The sequence below is a fragment of the Clarias gariepinus genome, chromosome 1 (assembly GCF_024256425.1).
Source record: "Clarias gariepinus isolate MV-2021 ecotype Netherlands chromosome 1, CGAR_prim_01v2, whole genome shotgun sequence".
NCBI classification, from domain to species: Eukaryota; Metazoa; Chordata; class Actinopteri; order Siluriformes; family Clariidae; genus Clarias; species Clarias gariepinus.
In genome coordinates, this window is record NC_071100.1 from 24,636,571 (window position 1) to 24,655,183 (window position 18,613).

The window sequence follows — 18,613 nt, forward strand, 5'->3', positions numbered from 1 at the left end:
CAACTCATTGGCCAGATCCCAAACTGTGGGCCAAATAACCTTGACACACAAAAGAGCTAAGCATTTTTGTCTACGCTTTCCCCCCTCCTGGCTCCCATAATCACATATTTTTCTTGGGCTTCACCAGTGCATAAACCACAACAGGGTAACAGAAACTACTAAATCACCCCTGAAGAGCAGCGTCTCCCCTCACTGCTCTAGGCCTGGCTAGCTTGGTTCTTTTGTGAGGAGAGCAGATAGTGTGAAAGGAGTCTGAATAAACTGCTCGATGCATGCTTTAGAGGAGTGCTGAACCATGTGCAGTAAAACATGCTGGGTTTCAATTCTTGCCTTAAGCCAGCACATACAACAGTAAAATAGTTTATACTGAGCTCTTTGTATAGGCGATTTCCACTTTTAAAGAATGTTATACACTACAGGTGCATCTCAATAAATTAGACTATCACTGATATTATTATATCATTGAAAGTTAATTTATTTCAGTAATTCAATTCAAAAAGTGAAACTTATATATTATATAGATTCATTACACATAGACTGATATATTTCAAGTGTATTTCTTTAAATGTTAATGATTATAACTTACATCTAATGAAAACCCAACATTTAGCATCCCAGAAAATTAGAATGTCACATAAAAATTCTAAACTGGAGACTCATGGTGTCACAACACCTACAAATGTGATAGAAAAAGCAACCAGGATAAACGCAGGAGTAAAGGAGTGAACTGCAGCTGGAGTCAATGCTTCAAGAGCCACCATGCACAAGTAGTCCTACCTGACTAAGTATAAAAAGGATAGAACTGTTGCGCAATATGTGAAAGTCCTCTTTTCAGATGAAAGTAAATTTTTGAATCCAAGATGCTTGAAGTCCAGTGTAAAGTTTGCACAGTCAGTGGTAGTTTAGGGATCCACGTAATCTGCTGGTGTTGGTCCACCGTGTTTTATCTGGTCCAAGGTCAGCGCAGTCGTCTACCGGAAAGTGTTAGTGCACTTCATGCTTTGATTTGCTTGCTGTGAGATGCTGATTTCATTATTCAGCAGGACTTGGCACCTGCCTACACTGCTAAGAGTATCAATACCTGGTTTAAGGACGATGGTATCCTTGATGGACCAGCAAACTCGCCCGACCTAAACCCCAGAGAGAATCTATAGTGTAGTGTGAAGAGAAAGATGCGAGACACAGACTCACCAATGCAGAGGAGCTATCAGAGAAACCTGGGCTTACATAACACCTCAACAGTGTCACAGACTAATCACCTTCATACCATGCCACATTGCTGGAGAAATTCATGCAAACGAAGCACTGACCAAGTATTGAATGCTGTACATGTTCATACTTTTCAGTATTCCAAAATGTCTGAGTAAATTTTTTTTACTGGTCTTAACAAATTTTCTGAGATACTGAATTTTGGGATACATCAGCTATAAGCCATAACCATCAAAATGAAAAGAAATAAACACTTTTGAAATATATCGGTCTGTGTATAATGGATCTATATAATATATGAGTTTTACTTTTAAATTTAATTACTGAAATGTTTTTTTTTTTGATGATATTCTAATTTACTAGGATGCACCTGTAGTAGCAAAGTTGCATCTATACTAATGTACACTGAGTAAATTACTTGTTTAAAATGCATGTGTAAGAAATGATATGATATAATGGATCTCATTAATTCCAGAATTAGACACAGAATTATAACTGAACCATTAAATGTTTTATTAGTATTAAATGCATAATAAATATATATATAACATATCTTTAGAAAGTCACAAAATTCAATAATTGTATATTTTGTAATTTAACCATATACACAACATTTCCTTGACTGGTTTATCAATTCCAATCTCATGAATAGAAAGAATGGATTTGAGGAATGAGACAAAATACATATTTTTTTTCTCAGGTCATATATGGAGGTGGTGTGTTCCCAGCTTAATTAACCTTTCTAACCCTAATGATTACCTTGTGACATGAATCCCGTGTTTTTACTTTTTTACTAGTTTAATACCAATGGAGATGCCTGCTCGTTCATGCAGGTTATTTACTCAGCTTATCATGTGGCAGCAACGCAATGCGTAAAGTCATGTCAAGCTTTAGGTAATATTCATACTGAACATTAGAAAGGAGTAAAAATATAAAATTATGCCAATGGTATGGTTGTTTTCCCAGATCAGCTGGTTTGAATATTTCTAAGAAGCAGCCAGTCAGTGATAATTATGTGGCTGGACATGTCTTGTTAGTAAGGAGGTTCAGAAGCCAGCCTGGTTTGAGGAGATACAAAGACTATCTAAGAAGGGAAGCATCTTAGAATGCATAACACATCAAGTCTTCACATGGACGCTGGGCTCCAGTCCTGATAGCCAAAAACACTAATCTGTTGTTTATTAGACACAGGGCAGAAGATTAAAACAAGATCAAATCAATTGTTAGGTAACAACAAATATTAAACTGTTAAATTATTAAGAGCACATTTTTTCTCCATACTAATGTTTTATTTTTACATGCTCTTATCTGTATCTGCATGAGTTTATGCATTGCACATGTGGCTAATTGGATAATTGCATGAATGCGTTTCTATTAAAACATTAGATGAAAATTCATTAAGGATGCAACCCCCCCCCCAAAAAAAAAAAAAAATCAATGCATTACATTAAACATCCACTGTATAATGTACAAAATACAAGTTCCTCTGATTTATCACAGTAACCATGTTCCCTATAGACACCATTCTCAGTGACTTTATTATATTAATGCATGAAAAGTCCGGAATTGTATGAAGACGTGAGTGATCCATTACAGGAAGGAAATTATTTAATCATGAGTCCATGCAAGATTAACACTACAACAAGTACAGTACCAACAAATGTACTAAATGTAACTCATAACTCACACTCTGCTGCCCTCTTCTGAATGGAAAAAGGAAACTACAAGGTGAAAAATATCCAGTATGTCGTGAAACAATTCCCAGGCTTTTAATATATGCTAGAAAGTATGTAGAGACAGATGGGTGGTCACAGATTTTTAAAACACACAATTTGGAAAAAAAAAGATAGATGTATGTACAGTATGTGCGTGTGTGTGTGTGTGTGTGTGTGTGTGCGCGTGCACTTTTAGTCAGGATACACTCATGGGAAAGGGTTCTCAGGGGTGTGATTGAAGCTGGCATCCAGGAACATGGCGAGGGTGCCCAGAGTGGTGATGATGACAAAAAGCCAGAGGAAGAGGCGATCCAGAACCATGGCAATGTACTGCCAGTCATTAGTCATCTGCCAGCACACACAAGTGGAAAATGAAATATTAAACAAAGAATACATTAAATACATGTGTGTGTGTGTGTGTGTGTGTGTGTGTGTGCTTACTCACAGTGTCATCCATATCTTGTTTTTTCAGTTGCTCAGCCATGTATGTAATGGCAGAGATGGCAGATTTAAGATCAGGGGGCAGGATCAGACAGTAGCTGTCTCTGTCAAAAAACCTCTGCAGCTGCACTGTGTTTACAGGGTTGCTATAAAGGACATATATGCACACACACACACACACACACACACACACACACACGCACGCACGCACGCACGCACGCACACAGAGAAAGATTTCCCTTTTTAGAATATTTTTTGTCTGCCTTTTTTAAGGCAGACAAAAAAATGTCTTTTTTTTTAATGCTTCAAATCTATTGGTTTTAATTGCATTTGTTGTTTAAGTTGCAGGTCCAGTATGTAGCTGATGTCTGATTTGTAATCAGTTGGAGTTTTGTGTCTAAATGGGATATCTAATAAAACACAGATAATCAATAATGTTGTATATCAGTTTTCTTTTTGTGTTGTGGGATTACAGCCCAGAGCACACAGGAGTTGTTAGTCATATCACAGCCTATAATAACATCACACTAATCCATTAAATCATACAGTAGCTACACTATAAGCCTATAGTGTTTACTGCCGCAAGGTCACCCTCAGAGACCAATAGATTTCTCTGGAGCATCTTTGAATGGCAATAGATAACATCGCATGCACTTAGAGGTAATTCCTGGTCACTTGCCAAACCATTACCATGTTTTGTAATATTTTAATTTTTTAATACGTTATCAACATGAAGGAAAAAATCCTTAACTGACCATCTTCAAAACATTCAATAAAAAAAAAAAAAAAACTTTTTTTTTTGACAAAGCATCAGTGTCAGACTGCGGGTGTCTATTTCATCTTTGCATGTCTGCACACTGTATATTCAAAGAGGATGCTATAAATATAAATATGAGTGGTATGTCTGATTGTGACCTTTCTCTACAATGCCAAATGACACAAACACACACACACTCACACACACATGTATATTCGTAGTGAAGACTTGTCGTCAGTATCAAGGGACATGATCCTCTTTCCCTCATTACATCACCAACATTGGAACATGTTCAAATAACAGTACGTGTAATAACTAGCATTAGTGTACTTCATTAACTTTCCATGTGTTTCCAAGATTTATTGTATGATTTCAAAAACATCCTCATTAATTTCCCCTTTATTGAATCCTTGAGCTCAGCTGCATTATATTAACGGGTGAACTTGTTGAGATGCTTAATCTTAGTACGGAAATTAAGAAAACGAGTGGCTGTGTTACAAATAAAAAACTATGCACAATATTCATAAACCCCACAATAAACACCTGTCCATAGTTTGCTTGATCAGTGTCTCAGTGTTCTTACTACATTATTCAGGAAAGCTAATGTACACAGTACACGGGGTCTCACTGAATATCGCGTGAAGACACGACTCTCACTAGAGGTTGGTAAAGTGATATCACTACCCAAAATTACAGTACACACATCAACACACACAAGGCTGTTTAAGTCTGAGCTGAGGCTCCTCCTACAAGTATAACTCTGTCTACAGACACTTTGTCTACAGAGAGACAGACAGGCAGGCAGACAGAGGAAGAACAGACACACAACCACACACACTCATTTATGTTTGTTTAAATATCTCTCCACTGGCATAGTGCTAATGTTAGGCTGCACCAAAACCTTAAACAAGGAAAGAAACCTTTTTTTTTTTTTTTTTTGAATGAAAGCCAAATATCCACACAAGGTCAAAAATGATCAGAAATATGTTCTAGTGGCAGACATATGGCTCCACTTCTAAGAGTACATCTGACATCTGTGCATTTCAAAGGCACCTGTTAAAATGCTAGATGAGTTCAGGGAATCAAGGAACTAAATGGGGGAGAAGAGAGCATTAGAACAGAGCAACAGGCCATAAATTGTATTGTAAAAGCATCCATGAGAGAAAGAAAGAATGATGGAGAGATATGGAGCTTTGCATGACCTGCTGACATTCTACTACTTCGCTTCAGAACAACAAACAGATGGGAACTCCCATTCAGTGCCTGACAGTCATTCCTAGACACACAGGCGCACACACACACACACATGCACACACACACACACACACACACACACACACACACACACACACACACACACACACACACACATGCACACACACACACACACACACACACACACACACACACACACACATGCACACACACACACACACACACACACACACACACACACACACACACACACATGCACAGTGGAATTCGATACACATTGCGCTGTCATCTTTGAAACATAATTGAATTGTACTTCGGCACCACAAAATACATTGGCTTATAAAGCTTGACATTTCATTACTTCAATATTTCAGCTATTTCTTTACATTTCGTAGCAGCACTCATCCTTCATGGATTTATCCTCTCCTCCTTATTTCACCCTCCCTTTGTGTCCTGGGCTGGATTAGCTCTAATGCCCAAACTAAACAGGGGCTTAGAAGCTGGCGACAGTGGCGGGCGACTGGGCTTAGATGGGCTGAAATCGAATGCCTTTGTAAGGAAAAGAGAAATGACCATAACCATATGACCGGAACACCCCAGGGCCATATTTACAAGCTTGGAACAATGTAGCAGGATAATGTTAGTGTCTACTACAGACAGATTTACCTGAAAGAGAAAGAGTCAGGTTTAGACTTTTTTTGCACAATGCTACAGTATAGGGATCTATTAAGAAAACTGAATCATCTGCTTCGTACTTTACCAATGACAAAGATTTTAATAAGCAGACTGATGCCAATTCTATTACATTTGGTCTGGTGTGACAGGAAAGGAAATGAGATGATACAGCGAAAAAATGAGACCAGTTTGGGATGAGAGTTTAGGAGCGCTTTTGGTATCCATTTAGTGCCAACATGTCAGAGCTGTACTTGTGTAATCTGTGCTGTTATTGTGGCATGGACAACCATTATTTCCCTAAATAATCATGTTCTAGCAGGGTCATCACTTTCATGGGTAGTCATTAAAAATTTATTGAAGAGTTGCGTGGGGCACTGGTGGCTTAGTGGTAGGTGTTTCGCCGGCCATGCAGAAGGCCCGGGTTCGATTCCAAACCAGTGCCCAAACCCCCCAGCCACTGGATGCAGTGCCGGTCCCAAGCCCAGATAAAATGGGAGGGAACATTATTGAAGAGTTGCGTAAATGGTGATAAAGATGGATGTTGTAGCACTACTATATCTATATCTATTTTTGTAAAATCCACATTATCAGATGAGTGCACACCTTAGTGACTAATTTTAGTATCTGTGTCCTGTGAGGTCTCAGAAGTGCTATGTGGCAGTGACTGCCAGCTGGTGGGTCAGTGACCAGCTGTTTTTGTGGTTTGGGGAATGTCATAAAAGATGGTCCACTGTCTAAAGAGTACACTTGTGTAAGTTTATTTAAACACAGGTCAGTAGGTGTTTTCTGTAATTAAATGTAATAGAATGCATACCACGGCTATAACCAAAGATACTTTTATTTTAAATGCCCACAGTTTCAACAAAAAAAAAAACTATCCATCAATAAAAAAATAAAAAAAATCAGCTCAAGTTATCAAATACTTTTGTGTCATATTATTACCTTCCCCTCCATGGTGTGATCAGTTCAGGATTTATCTTTCGGATAAAATACTCTCCTCCTGGCCTGAGGCTGTTGTCAGCACGGCCAATAGGAGGGTCCTCTTTAGGCTCCTTGCTCTCTACAGGTTCTTCAGGGTGGGGTCTGAGCACACCCAGGTAGGGAGGCAGGAAGTTGATGAACACCTGAGACAATCAATAATTCAGTAATTGGCAAACTGGTAATTCTCACTGAAATATATATGTTTATTTAAACCCTTTAAAATAACTTATTTAAACTAATAATATATAGATTTTTTTAATACCAAATAAATATAAACAGACTTCTAAATTCATATTTTCATATGCTCATAAAAATACTACGGGAATAGTCCAACTAGTCCAACTGGCATTTTCTTAATAAAGACTCATTAAAGCTTTCAAAATAAATAAATAAATAAATAAACACCATGATTTTGGTCGTGAGAAACTAAGTTAGCATAAAGTTTTGAACAACAGTTCTGTAGCTAAATGATTCAGAGTATCACATCATCCTCTAAATCTGGCAGTCAAAAGCCTACACACATGATGCTTCTTTCATGATGTCACTGAGCTTATATATAACATTCCCCAAACAGAACTACAGAGAAAGTGTATAAGTTCAAAAAGAAATAGCAATAAAGGACTGTCTTAACAGATCTGAACACAGAACAGTCTTTGTAATTATTTAATTCCAAATGTAATTTTTTTTTTCAATCTAGTAAATTTAGGTTTGCTATTTTGGACTAAAAAATGATATTGATGTACTTTAAAGGCTTTATGTTGATTCCCCTTAAAACAGAGAAGCATTCAGTTATATAGCTCTTACATTTAACATTCATGAGTTCCCTATGAATGGACAACTAAAGCTCTCTTAATGGTTCTTAACCTGTTAACCTGTTCCCCTACGCATGTAGTTAGTATTACAAATAAATAAAAAGTAAACTTGTAAACACAATTAAACAGGAATTTCCTAATGTATGTAGTTTGTAAGCATTCAGCAACTACAATACACCTGAACTTGATTATATAGTGCTCAAAACAAAATGAAACTAAATAAGAAAAAACTGGCGAACTTGTCAAAAAACCTTACTGCAGGAATGATTAACGGCATTGCCATGTTGACTGACCTTGCGCACCCACATAGGCATATAATGTGTGCTGGGGGTCCTGTGGTGCAGGTTTAACACCACAACACTGAGGATGACTGAGAAGGTCACCAGAATCATTGTAAACATCACATAGTTCACAATAATTGGGATTCCCAGAGATGTCTCAGGGACTTTATCGGCCAGCAGGAGCATGAAGACAGTGAGTGCAATAAGGACAGAGATGGACAGAGTCATTTTCTCACCTGTGGGGAGAACCAAAGAAGATAAACCAAAGAACTTATTTAGTTTTATAGGCTTATAGAGAGCAGAAATATGACAGTGTATAGAGTTTTAGCCTTTTAAAAGTACAGTTGATAAAAGCTAAACAATGAGTCACTGACACTGGCGGAAGATTTAGGCATTACTAAATAATAGGAAAGGTTTCTTAACTATGCTATGCAAACCCACCTGCCCCTGGTGGCAGATAGAACACGAATATAGCCAACACACTAGTAAGGATGCAAGGCACGATGATGTTAATGACATAGAAAAGTGGTTTCCTCTGAATGATCAGATAGAAGGTGATGTCTTCATAGAGGTCCTCCTGGATGTTCTTCCTGCTGGGTTTGTGGCAGATCTGCCATTCTCCATTCTCTAAGCAAACAGAATATTAAATCAACACTAAAATTCCATCCATCCATCCATACATCCATCCATCCAACCATCCATCCATCCATCCATCCATCCATCCATCCATCCATTCATCCATCTACAGAGTATTGACACATAAAAAGAGATCCAATTACAGCATTTAAAAAGCTGTGTAATATCCAAAGATCTCTTGATGACCAATTTATAAGAAAGCATAATGCACTCCAAAAAGTTGGTAGTCATTGATTCTATAACAGGGCACCCATAATATGTAGACAGGCAATTTTTGACCCAGGTAAAACATCAGCAGGGGAACTGACCAGTAAAAGCATTTTCGTCTATGACTATCTCATGAATTTCTTTTCCATCTTCATCCAGGCCATACTGTAGATCCACCTCTGAGGCGTCATACGTATACGAGCGGAACACCATTGTGCAGTTCTGCCAGTCAAATGGGAAATAAGCCACCTGGAAAAATAAAGCTGCATATTAGCATTATCTTTTCATCAGATGAAAGCTTGTTTATAACTGTTAAGCTGATGAATGATTGCTGTTTTAAAGCTGCTCATGTTACAGTTTCAGCTGTACTGTACCTCAATGGAGCAGGAGCTGCGGTATATAGCTGGAGGCAGCCAGGAAACCGTGCCATCACTTTTAACCAGCACATTCACATAAAGAGCAACGTCAAACTGCCCATCGTTACTGCAAAATTAAAATAACTCTCTTTTAGATACATTTTTCTGTCTCACATCCAGCTGTAAGTGTGCAGCACTGTTTTTGACTCTGCTTGTTATTTCCACTTAGGCTAGTGTACATAGGCACAGAGGTCACATACGGTATATATTGAGCTTTAATAAGAAGCAGTGACACAGTTTACAGTTACAGCTGTGACATTTAAATACAAAGATAAATTAAATACAGACAGCTAGACTCACTTGTTGATGAGGTAAATGTCTGGACGCCATACTTTGTTAGGGGGGATTCGGATAATATCAATATCGTCATAGTCGTTTGGATCCCAAGACAGCCTGTAGTCAGACCACGCCTGAAGAGGTAAGGAAGAGAGAAAGGAGAAGCAAAATAAGGCAGAGAATGAGAAGAGAAACAAGAGTGTTATGTAACATTACACCTTCACATGTCATATAGATAATAAGTAGCTTTTGGCATTATGGGTCAGAACTGAATTACACTGTAAAAATTATTATAAGGAACATATTATCATAAGGAAACAGGAAACAGTAGTTTATAGATGTTTATAATTGAAACTAGATTTCAACACACACACACACACACACACAAAAAGAATGACACATTAGTGTAGAATTGATGGCACACTAATTAGCTCTACAACACCAGAAAACATAGGAGACGCTGCACAAAAAGCAGTTGAGAGAAGAAAGCTTGGAGCAAGACTGAGATGTAATACATCCTAATTATACAAAGTGACAAGCGAATTAAGACAGAACAGAAACGGAGCGAAACGGTGGAGGAAGATAAATGGAGTGTGCTTCTCACCATGTTCATGAATACATTGGTTGTCATCTCTCCATTCTTCTCATTCTGTAGAAGAGAGGAGACACAATGACAGTATCATGTAGTGGCTAAATCCTGCAGCGGTGAAACACGCAATCCTGTTAGATGAAGTCTAACAGCCCACACAGGGACCTGCTCTTCATTAAAGCTTCCAGTGCTACCACAACCAGCCGTAAAAAAGTAGCATAGTATCAGACTCATCATTTGCGTTTCTGTTGGGCCCAACTGATGGTCGGTGGTCAAATTAAAATCAGTGGTTCAATTGTAAAACATTTTCAGTGAGAAGGGCAAAATACCCGTAGTGAGATGATAAAATGTTTATTTATGTGCTACTGTAGTTACAAAACGTTTGTGGATATCATTAATTTACCTACTGTATTATTAATTCATTAGACTTTAATTGTGTATAATAGCCTTCTATTACCAAAGATCTTATCAATACACTTTCACTATAGTTTACACTTGCTGTCATTTATTTATGCTGAATGTTCTTTGGCATAGAAAGTTATTTCTAATTCATGTTTAAAAAGGAGTTCTTCAGTTTACTTTTAAAATGTCTGACAAGTCAGAACACAGGAGAACATTAATCATATTTTCCTAACTGAAATGTATGGCTATGTAAAATATGACTATCTAATAATGCTTATAATAATAATAGTGATATTATTACAATATCTTATAATTGCATAACTACCGCATATTCTACATAATAATTATGTTTTTTTAAAATTATGAATTAAATATTAATTTATTTTGCTTTAGTTGTTTTAACAAGAGACCTGACATCCAACAAATCACACTCAATACTCAGCCTCAAAATATGAACTATTTAGATGTGTGTGTGTGAGTGTGTAAAAAATCTTACCAGACTAATAAGCTGCACTAGCGTCATCCCGACTCTGACCATCACTGTCTCATTCCAGGACCGAGCCGGGCGCACCTTCAGGTTATAATCCTCAAATAGATCCTGCAACAACCTACGTTCTGCCTCTGAACCTCCTAAACACACAGACATAAATATTTTTGCGTGTGCATGGTAAGAAACATTTGCAATATTTTAATATTACATTAATTCAAACAAGTTTTTCAACAATGTTTTCATATTTGTTCATTTGTGAGCACATACTGTATTCTCATCCATAGGCAATATTTCTGAGGTATGCTTTTAGAACATAACCAAGTGGACAGTTTTGATGAGCTTAGCATTAGTACGGACGTTATGTTTAATTTTAAGTACTTTTATGTATACACACATGTATATACAGCTATATATACTGTGTATACTGTCATTCGGCTATTTCAAGAAATAAAGTAAAGTGTATGGAATTTTGTAAATTATTGTGTCTGAATTTAAAAAAGGTTGAATATTTATTTTAAAAAAGTGCTATTGCTAATGTTACTGCTAAAAGACATAATAACAGAATATAACGCAGCCTAACACCGTAAACATTTATTTTGGTTAATATGCTATAGTAGGTACAACAACAGTAGAATATCTTGACATATTTTGAGTGATTTATTGATGCTCTGAATGAGCACTATATATATATATATATATATATATATATATATATATATATATATATATATATATATATATATATATATATATATATATAGTATATTTTAAAACATCTAAGTAAAGAAAAATATAGAGGCAAAAAAGCACACATATCAGTAAAATAGTTTCCTGTCAGCTTTGACCAAAATGCAAGTCATGCTTCACTAGAATATGATATGAATATATATTATGTATGGTGTTGGGTATTTTGCTTCATTATTGAAACGAAACCTTAGAAAAATTTTAAATTCAAAACCAGTCTGTTGTTTTCTTTCATGCACAAATGGCATTCACTGTTATAATCACAAACGTGTCATTTGGCACACAACATTAGTTTTAGGGCCTGTCTACACCTGTGCAGTGTGTGTTTTTCTGTTTACATACACGGTAAATTACAAGGTCAAATAACACTGTAGGATTGTCCTTTGGTTCTTGGGGTTAAAACCTTTCCTGTTTTAGAAAACCGACTTCCAAATATCTGCAAACTGTCTGTTTAAATGCTAACAGCTGAACTCACAATACAAAAAATACATAACATTTGAACAATTGAGCAAATCAGAAATAAATAAATAAATAAAACCTATTTGTCTTACCTGTGAGCGCAAACATGCTACTGGACCAAAGAACACAGAGCAGAACCTTGATTCCTCGTTCCATTTTGCCTGTTTGACTCACGTCACACATTGGCCCCTTTACCAAATAGTGATGTGTGGCATGTCACACACACACACTCACTCTTGCATACACACAGGATCTCTGCCCTTGCTCTTCTGATCAATGTTTGGTATGGTAGAAAATAGTTATGTCAGTTCTCCAGTGACCAAATGCAGCTTTTCCTCCTGAACCATGGCGTGATCACACCATCCTCTCCTTCGCCTCTGGGTTTTGTTGCTCTCTAGATCTGTGGGATGATTGACAGAACAGGGCATTATGGGATGTAGGGAATGATCACATACTCTAAGAGACCAGTGGCAGACACCTGTTGATGGGTTTGTGTGTATGTGTGTGTGTGTGTTGTTTTAAGTAATTGAAGAAGAAGGGACTCTATTGCAGTAGGGGTGTTTTGGCAGTGAGAACAAAGTAAAGCAAAAAACAGGAGCTGCTCCTTCCCAAGGTCCAGAGCGGACACAGGATTCTCCCTCTTTCTCTCACACACACAAAAGCTAGACACCCTGCACGTCTCTCAGGCACCTTTTAATGTGCAACACTTTCATGAGTTCATTGTCTTTCTTTTATTCCTTCTTCCTGACCGTCTGTCTCTCACTCACTCGGCTCCTGGCTTTATCTGTTGCGGTTAGTTTGCTCTTTGTGTCTCTCAAAGGTATGGCATGCATTCATCGGGGCTGCCCAGTGTCACCAGTACAAAGCACTGGACACTCGAGAATGCATGCACACAGACACACAGACATGCACAGGCATATCTAAAAAAGAAGCTCATATCTTTGTTGTATGGTATAATTTATTTTCATGCGATATAAGAAACACAAGTCAAACAAATAATAATAATAATAATAATAATAATAATGATAATAATGATAATGATAATAATAATAATAATAATAATAATAATAATAATAATAATATTTAAATAAATATAAAAATATAAAAAGTTGTTCAAGATTGCTGGACAATTAAGTAGTTAAACCTCAATTCATTTAGATGAAACTAAACAAAAACTATTTAAAAGAATGAACATAATTAAGTAAACAAATACTGTATATACACTTTTTGCAAATAATTCTGTTACAAAAAAAAGTGACTTTTACATCTAAAGAGACATTCAAGAGAATTGATACGTGTTATATTTACACATTTCCCCCATATTTAACTGTCAGGGTTTACACATTTTTCTGTTACTTATGGTCGATGCTTGTAGACAGACTGATATCTCAACCTGTTGCCACGTATTTGGAAGCACACTTGTGTAGAATGTCTTTGTACTGTATGTAGCATTACAGTTGCCTTACACTGGAACCAAGAGGCCCACACATGTACGCAAAGCAATCTCCTTAAAGTGTTGTTTTCCAAAGTTGGAGTGAAAGAACTTGACTGGCCTGCACAGAACCCTGGCTTACTCTACAGCCACACTCTGAAACCTAGCATGAAGTCTTCTCAGAACAGTAAAGACTCATACAACAGTGAAGCAGGGACCTAATATGGATTATTTGGATTAGGAGTAATTTTCAACAAGCACATGCGAGTCAGGTGTACACAAACTTTTGGCCATATATTATAACTTCTGTAAGTTATTTCACAGTCTTCATTTTTTAAAATGCTCATTTAAGGTTTCATTTTGCCAATGTGTTTTCCCACGAGTATTGTTTTTTTTTTATTTTTTACCTAAATTCATGTAAAATCTATGTTTTTTTTTTTTTTTTTTGCTTTTTTAATAGTTCTTGATATGTAAATTTTTTATGTCTTGTATTAATGGAAAAACCGTTTATTAGTTGTCAATTAAATTACAAACACTGTCTTACACAATGTTAAGGCTTTAAATGTGCTCTTGCGCATAAAATAATATTTATTAAACATGTGGACCATCCACTTAGCATGTTTAATAAAAAAGTAAAAAAAAAAAAAAACCAGCAGAAATGTAGAGACTGCTATCAAATACACCATGCAGGTTATAAATAATTGCTCTTACCCTCTGTGTCTTTTTTATATTCCGTATATAAACACGGTTTAATCCTGGTACATTCTGCTATCATACACCATACATGAGTAATGTGTACAGGAACACAGAGAGAATGGGGAAGATGACAGCATTGAGCTTCCCGCACTTCCACTTTAATTCTGTTTGGATGCTACGCCAAGATATCTTAAGTTCAAATAAGAGCCAGTTGCATTATTAGAGTTGTTCAAATGCAACACATGTTTGGCAAGTTAGCACCAGGACCGGGATTGAACCGGATGTTACAGCAAGCCTTTGTTCTGCAGCAGAGCCAAGTGAGACATAAAAGGACAACATATTGTATAATGGCAGGTGTACTGATGTGATTAAAGTCTGTGGGTGTAGGTCTGAAAAACATGAAATTTAAACAGATTGTGGACCATAACTCACTCACACTGTAACCACAATAATAATGCCCAGAAGTTACAAACTGAATTTATAATGTATAATTTATCTTGTTTTGATGGCTTGGTTCGATTAGGAACATGGGGAAAAAATTGTGAAAGTGTCTGCCAAATGCCAAAATGTAAATGTACAGATTTCTTTGGATAAAGAACTAAATATAATTATTTTATTCTGCAGTGCTTCTGGGTTAGTATGTACAGGTGCATCTCAATAAATTAGATTATAATCAAATAGTTAATATATTTTCGTAATTAAATTCAAAAAGTAAAACTCATATTATACAGATTCATTACACAAAGGCTGATATATTTCCAGTCTTTATTTTCTTTGATTTTGATGGTTATGGCTTGCAGCTAACAAAAACCCAAAATTCAGTATTTCAGAAAATTAGAATATTTATTAAGACGAATAAAAAACAAAACTAAAGGATATGAACACGTAAAGCTCTCAATACTTGGTCATGGCTCCCTTTGCATAAATTACTGCAGCAATGTGGCATGGCATGAAGGCGATCAGTCTGTGGCACTGCCGACATGTTATGGAAGCTCAGGTTGCTCTAAAAAGGGCCTTCAGCTCTTTTGCGTTGTTGGGTCTGGTGTCTAGCATCTTCCTTATCACAGATTTTCTATGGGATTTAGGTCCGGTGAGTTTCCTGGTCCATCAAGCACAGGGATACCATGGTCCTTAAACCAAGTATTAATACTCTTGGCAGTGTGGGCAGGTGCCAAGATGGACCCGGACCCGAGACTCTGCCTTCAAAGCGGGAGACAAGGTGGCCCTTAGAAGGGCAAGGACCAAACTTTCCTGGGCCATCAGAGAGGTGAAACTTGTGCATGGCCAGAGAATCCGGAACCACTTCAGGGACAGCGGTGACAAACGACGCATGTGGCAGGGCTTACAAGCTATCAACTACTTACAGGACGACATCACCTGCCTGTGACGGCTCCCTTCCAGATGCACTGAACAACTTCTACGCTTGGTTCGACAGGCAGAATGACATGATGGTGAGGAAGTCCACCCCTCCTCCGAATGACCAGGTGCTGTGTCTCACTACAGCTGATGTGTGGAAAACTCTATGCAGAGTCAATCCATGTAATGCTGGACCAGACAACATCCCAGACAGAGTGCTCAGAGAATGTGCAGAACAGCTGGCAGATGTTCTCACCGACATCTTCAACATCTCTCTGAGCAGCGCCGTCGTTCCCACGTGCTTAAAGGCCACCACCATTGTCCCCAAGCCAAAGTAGTCTTCTGCGTCCTGTCTCAATGACTACCGTCCCATTGACCCATCATGATGTGCTTCGAGCGGCTCGCCATGAGACACATCAAGACCCTGCTGCCCCCCTCACTGGACCCACTGCAATTTGCGTACCGTCCTAACCACTCAACGGACAACGTCATCTCCAATACACTCCATCTTGCCCTCACACACTTTGGCAATAAGGACACATGCGTTCGAATGCTGTACATAAATTTCAGCTTAGTATTCAACACTATCATCTCCCAACAACTGATCGGGAAGCTGAGCTTGTTGGGGCTGAACACCTTTCTCTGTAACTGGATCCAGGACTTTCTGACCGGAAGGCCTCAGTCAGTACGGATCGGGAACTGCACCTCCAGTACCACCACACTGAGCACTGGGGCCCCACAAGGCTGTGTGCTTAGTCCCCTGCTGTTCACATTGCTGACTCACGACTGTGTAGCGACACACAGTTCGAATCACATTATCAAGTTTGTGAAACTGTGGTGGGTCTCATTAGCAAGAACGAGAGTCAGCGTACAGCGAGGAAGTGCAGAGGCTAACGGACTGGTGTCAAAACAACAACCTGTCTCTGAATGTTGACAAGACAAAGGAGATGGTTGTTGACTTTAGGAGAACACAAAGCGACCATTCTCCGCTAAGCATCAACCGCTTCTCAGTGGAGATAGTCGAATGCACCAAATTCCTGGGTGTTCACCTGAAGAAGGACCTCACCTGGTCCCTCAACACCAGCTCCCTGTACAAGAAAGCCCAACAGCGTCTCTTCTTTCTAAGAAGACTGAGGAAGGCCCAGCTTCCACCACCGATCCTGACCACCTTCTATAGAGGAACATCGAGAGCATCCTGAGTGGCCGCATCACTGTCATCACAAGTTTACAGCGGATAGCGAGGACGGTCTCTCTCCCCTCTATTGAAGACATCTACACCACACGCTGCATTCGCAAAGCCACCAGCATTGTGGCTGATTGAACACACCCCTCTCACACACACTTCATCCTCCTGCCATCTGGAAAAAGGTACCGAGGCATTCAGGCACACACATCCAGACTGTGCAACAGCTCTTTTCCACAAGCCATCCGTCTCCTTAACAAAAAGGGACTAGACTGATAACACACACACTCACACACACACACACACACACACACACAAAACATCAGCTCAGCTTAACTCAACTACCTCAAAACATTGAGACTTGACTAACTAATCAACACAAGCGCAAACACACTAATCTACACTACCAAACTATTGTACACACCTCTTTTGAGAGTGTGTACAATAAGAGTAAATGCTCTTTTGCACAATATTCATTACTGGATTACATTTGCACTAACTTCTTAATTCTTGCTGCTACGTTAAGGAAAGTTTACTGTTTCTCTACTACCTCAACTCATCACCTCAACAACACAGAGTATTCTTTTATGTTGTGTTTGTCGCACTGTCACTTTGTTGCTCTTGTTTGCACATTTGCACGTTCACTTTATGCTGTCTGTAAAAAAACAACAACAAAAAAAACGTAGACAGTCTTCCTCTCTGAGTTAGCTAGTTAGTTTTTGTTCATTTATGGTGGTAATTTATGTTGTCGGGTCAACCTGTCTTGTCTCCGCTAGCCAGCTAACTTGGCCTCTCAGCTAGCTAGTTTGGTTTTTCTGTTAATTTATGTTGTAAGTTTATGTTGCATGTAGCACCTTGGTCCTGGAGGAACGTTGTTTCGTTTCACTGTGTACTAACTGTATATGGTTGAAGTGACAATAAAGCCTACTTAAACTTGAACTTGTTTCACAATGCATTTAAAGCCGCAGTTATCCCTATTGCTTGTGCACCTTTTTCTCCCACATTTCTTTCCTTCCATCCAACTTTTCATTAATGTGCTTGGATACAACACTCTGTAAACAGCCAGCTTATTTAGCAATGACCTTCTATGGCCCACTGAACCAGACCGAGAGACTATTTAAAGGCTCAGGAAACCCTTGCAGGTGGTTTGAGTTAATTAGCTGATTAGAGTGTGACACCATGAGTCTCCAATAGTGAACTTTTTCTCAGTATTCAAATTTTTTGAGATACTGAATTTTGGGTTTTCATTAGAAGCCATAATCATCAAAATTAAAAGCAATTTTGTACTTCAAGAGAATTTAATGAACTCTATCATTCCTTGTTGCAAGTTTGAGCTTATCCTCCTACCCTTAGCATGTATCTCATACCTAGAAATGCAGTATGAATGTATTGTACCTAGTCTGCAATTGATCCTTTTAACACATTAATGTAGAGTATTTCTTTGCCAATTTGCTGTGTTTCATTCAGAGACCAGCAAAGTAACCGTATGACAATTTTTTTTTTTACAACGTGTTATAACCCTTGTCACAATTGTACTGAAGGGAAACTGTTCAATTCTAAGTTTTTAAAATGTGCCCTTTTTTCAAAGAGGATGTACATATCTAAACCTTCTGTATGTTTCTGTCTGATGGCACATCAATC

At 38.0% G+C, this 18,613-nt stretch overlaps 1 protein-coding gene across 1 annotated transcript; it reads right to left on the bottom strand.

Annotated features, from left to right (window-relative positions):
* Window positions 1-3,124: 3,124 nt before the first annotated feature.
* Window positions 3,125-12,497, bottom strand: chrnb1l (cholinergic receptor, nicotinic, beta 1 (muscle) like). Its single transcript, XM_053492028.1, has 11 exons — window positions 12,398-12,497; window positions 11,109-11,242; window positions 10,226-10,270; window positions 9,646-9,755; window positions 9,304-9,412; window positions 9,031-9,178; window positions 8,528-8,713; window positions 8,099-8,322; window positions 6,955-7,136; window positions 3,370-3,511; window positions 3,125-3,272 (listed from the first exon to the last, which is right to left on the bottom strand). Exons 1-11 carry the CDS (start codon window positions 12,486-12,488, stop codon window positions 3,132-3,134), a joined length of 1,512 nt encoding a protein of 503 aa, XP_053348003.1. The 5' UTR covers window positions 12,489-12,497; the 3' UTR covers window positions 3,125-3,131.
* Between the last annotated feature and the right edge of the window lie 6,116 nt (window positions 12,498-18,613).

Coding starts and splice junctions, on each gene's coding strand:
- chrnb1l (XM_053492028.1), bottom strand. CDS start 12,488: ATGTGTGACGTGAGTCAAACAGGCAAAATGGAACGAGGAATCAAGGTT. Junction 10,271..11,108: donor TAGTGCAGCTTATTAGTCTG/GTAAGATTTTTT, acceptor TCTCTTCTACAG/AATGAGAAGAATGGAGAGAT. Junction 3,512..6,954: donor ATCACACCATGGAGGGGAAG/GTAATAATATGA, acceptor TGTCCTTTATAG/CAACCCTGTAAACACAGTGC.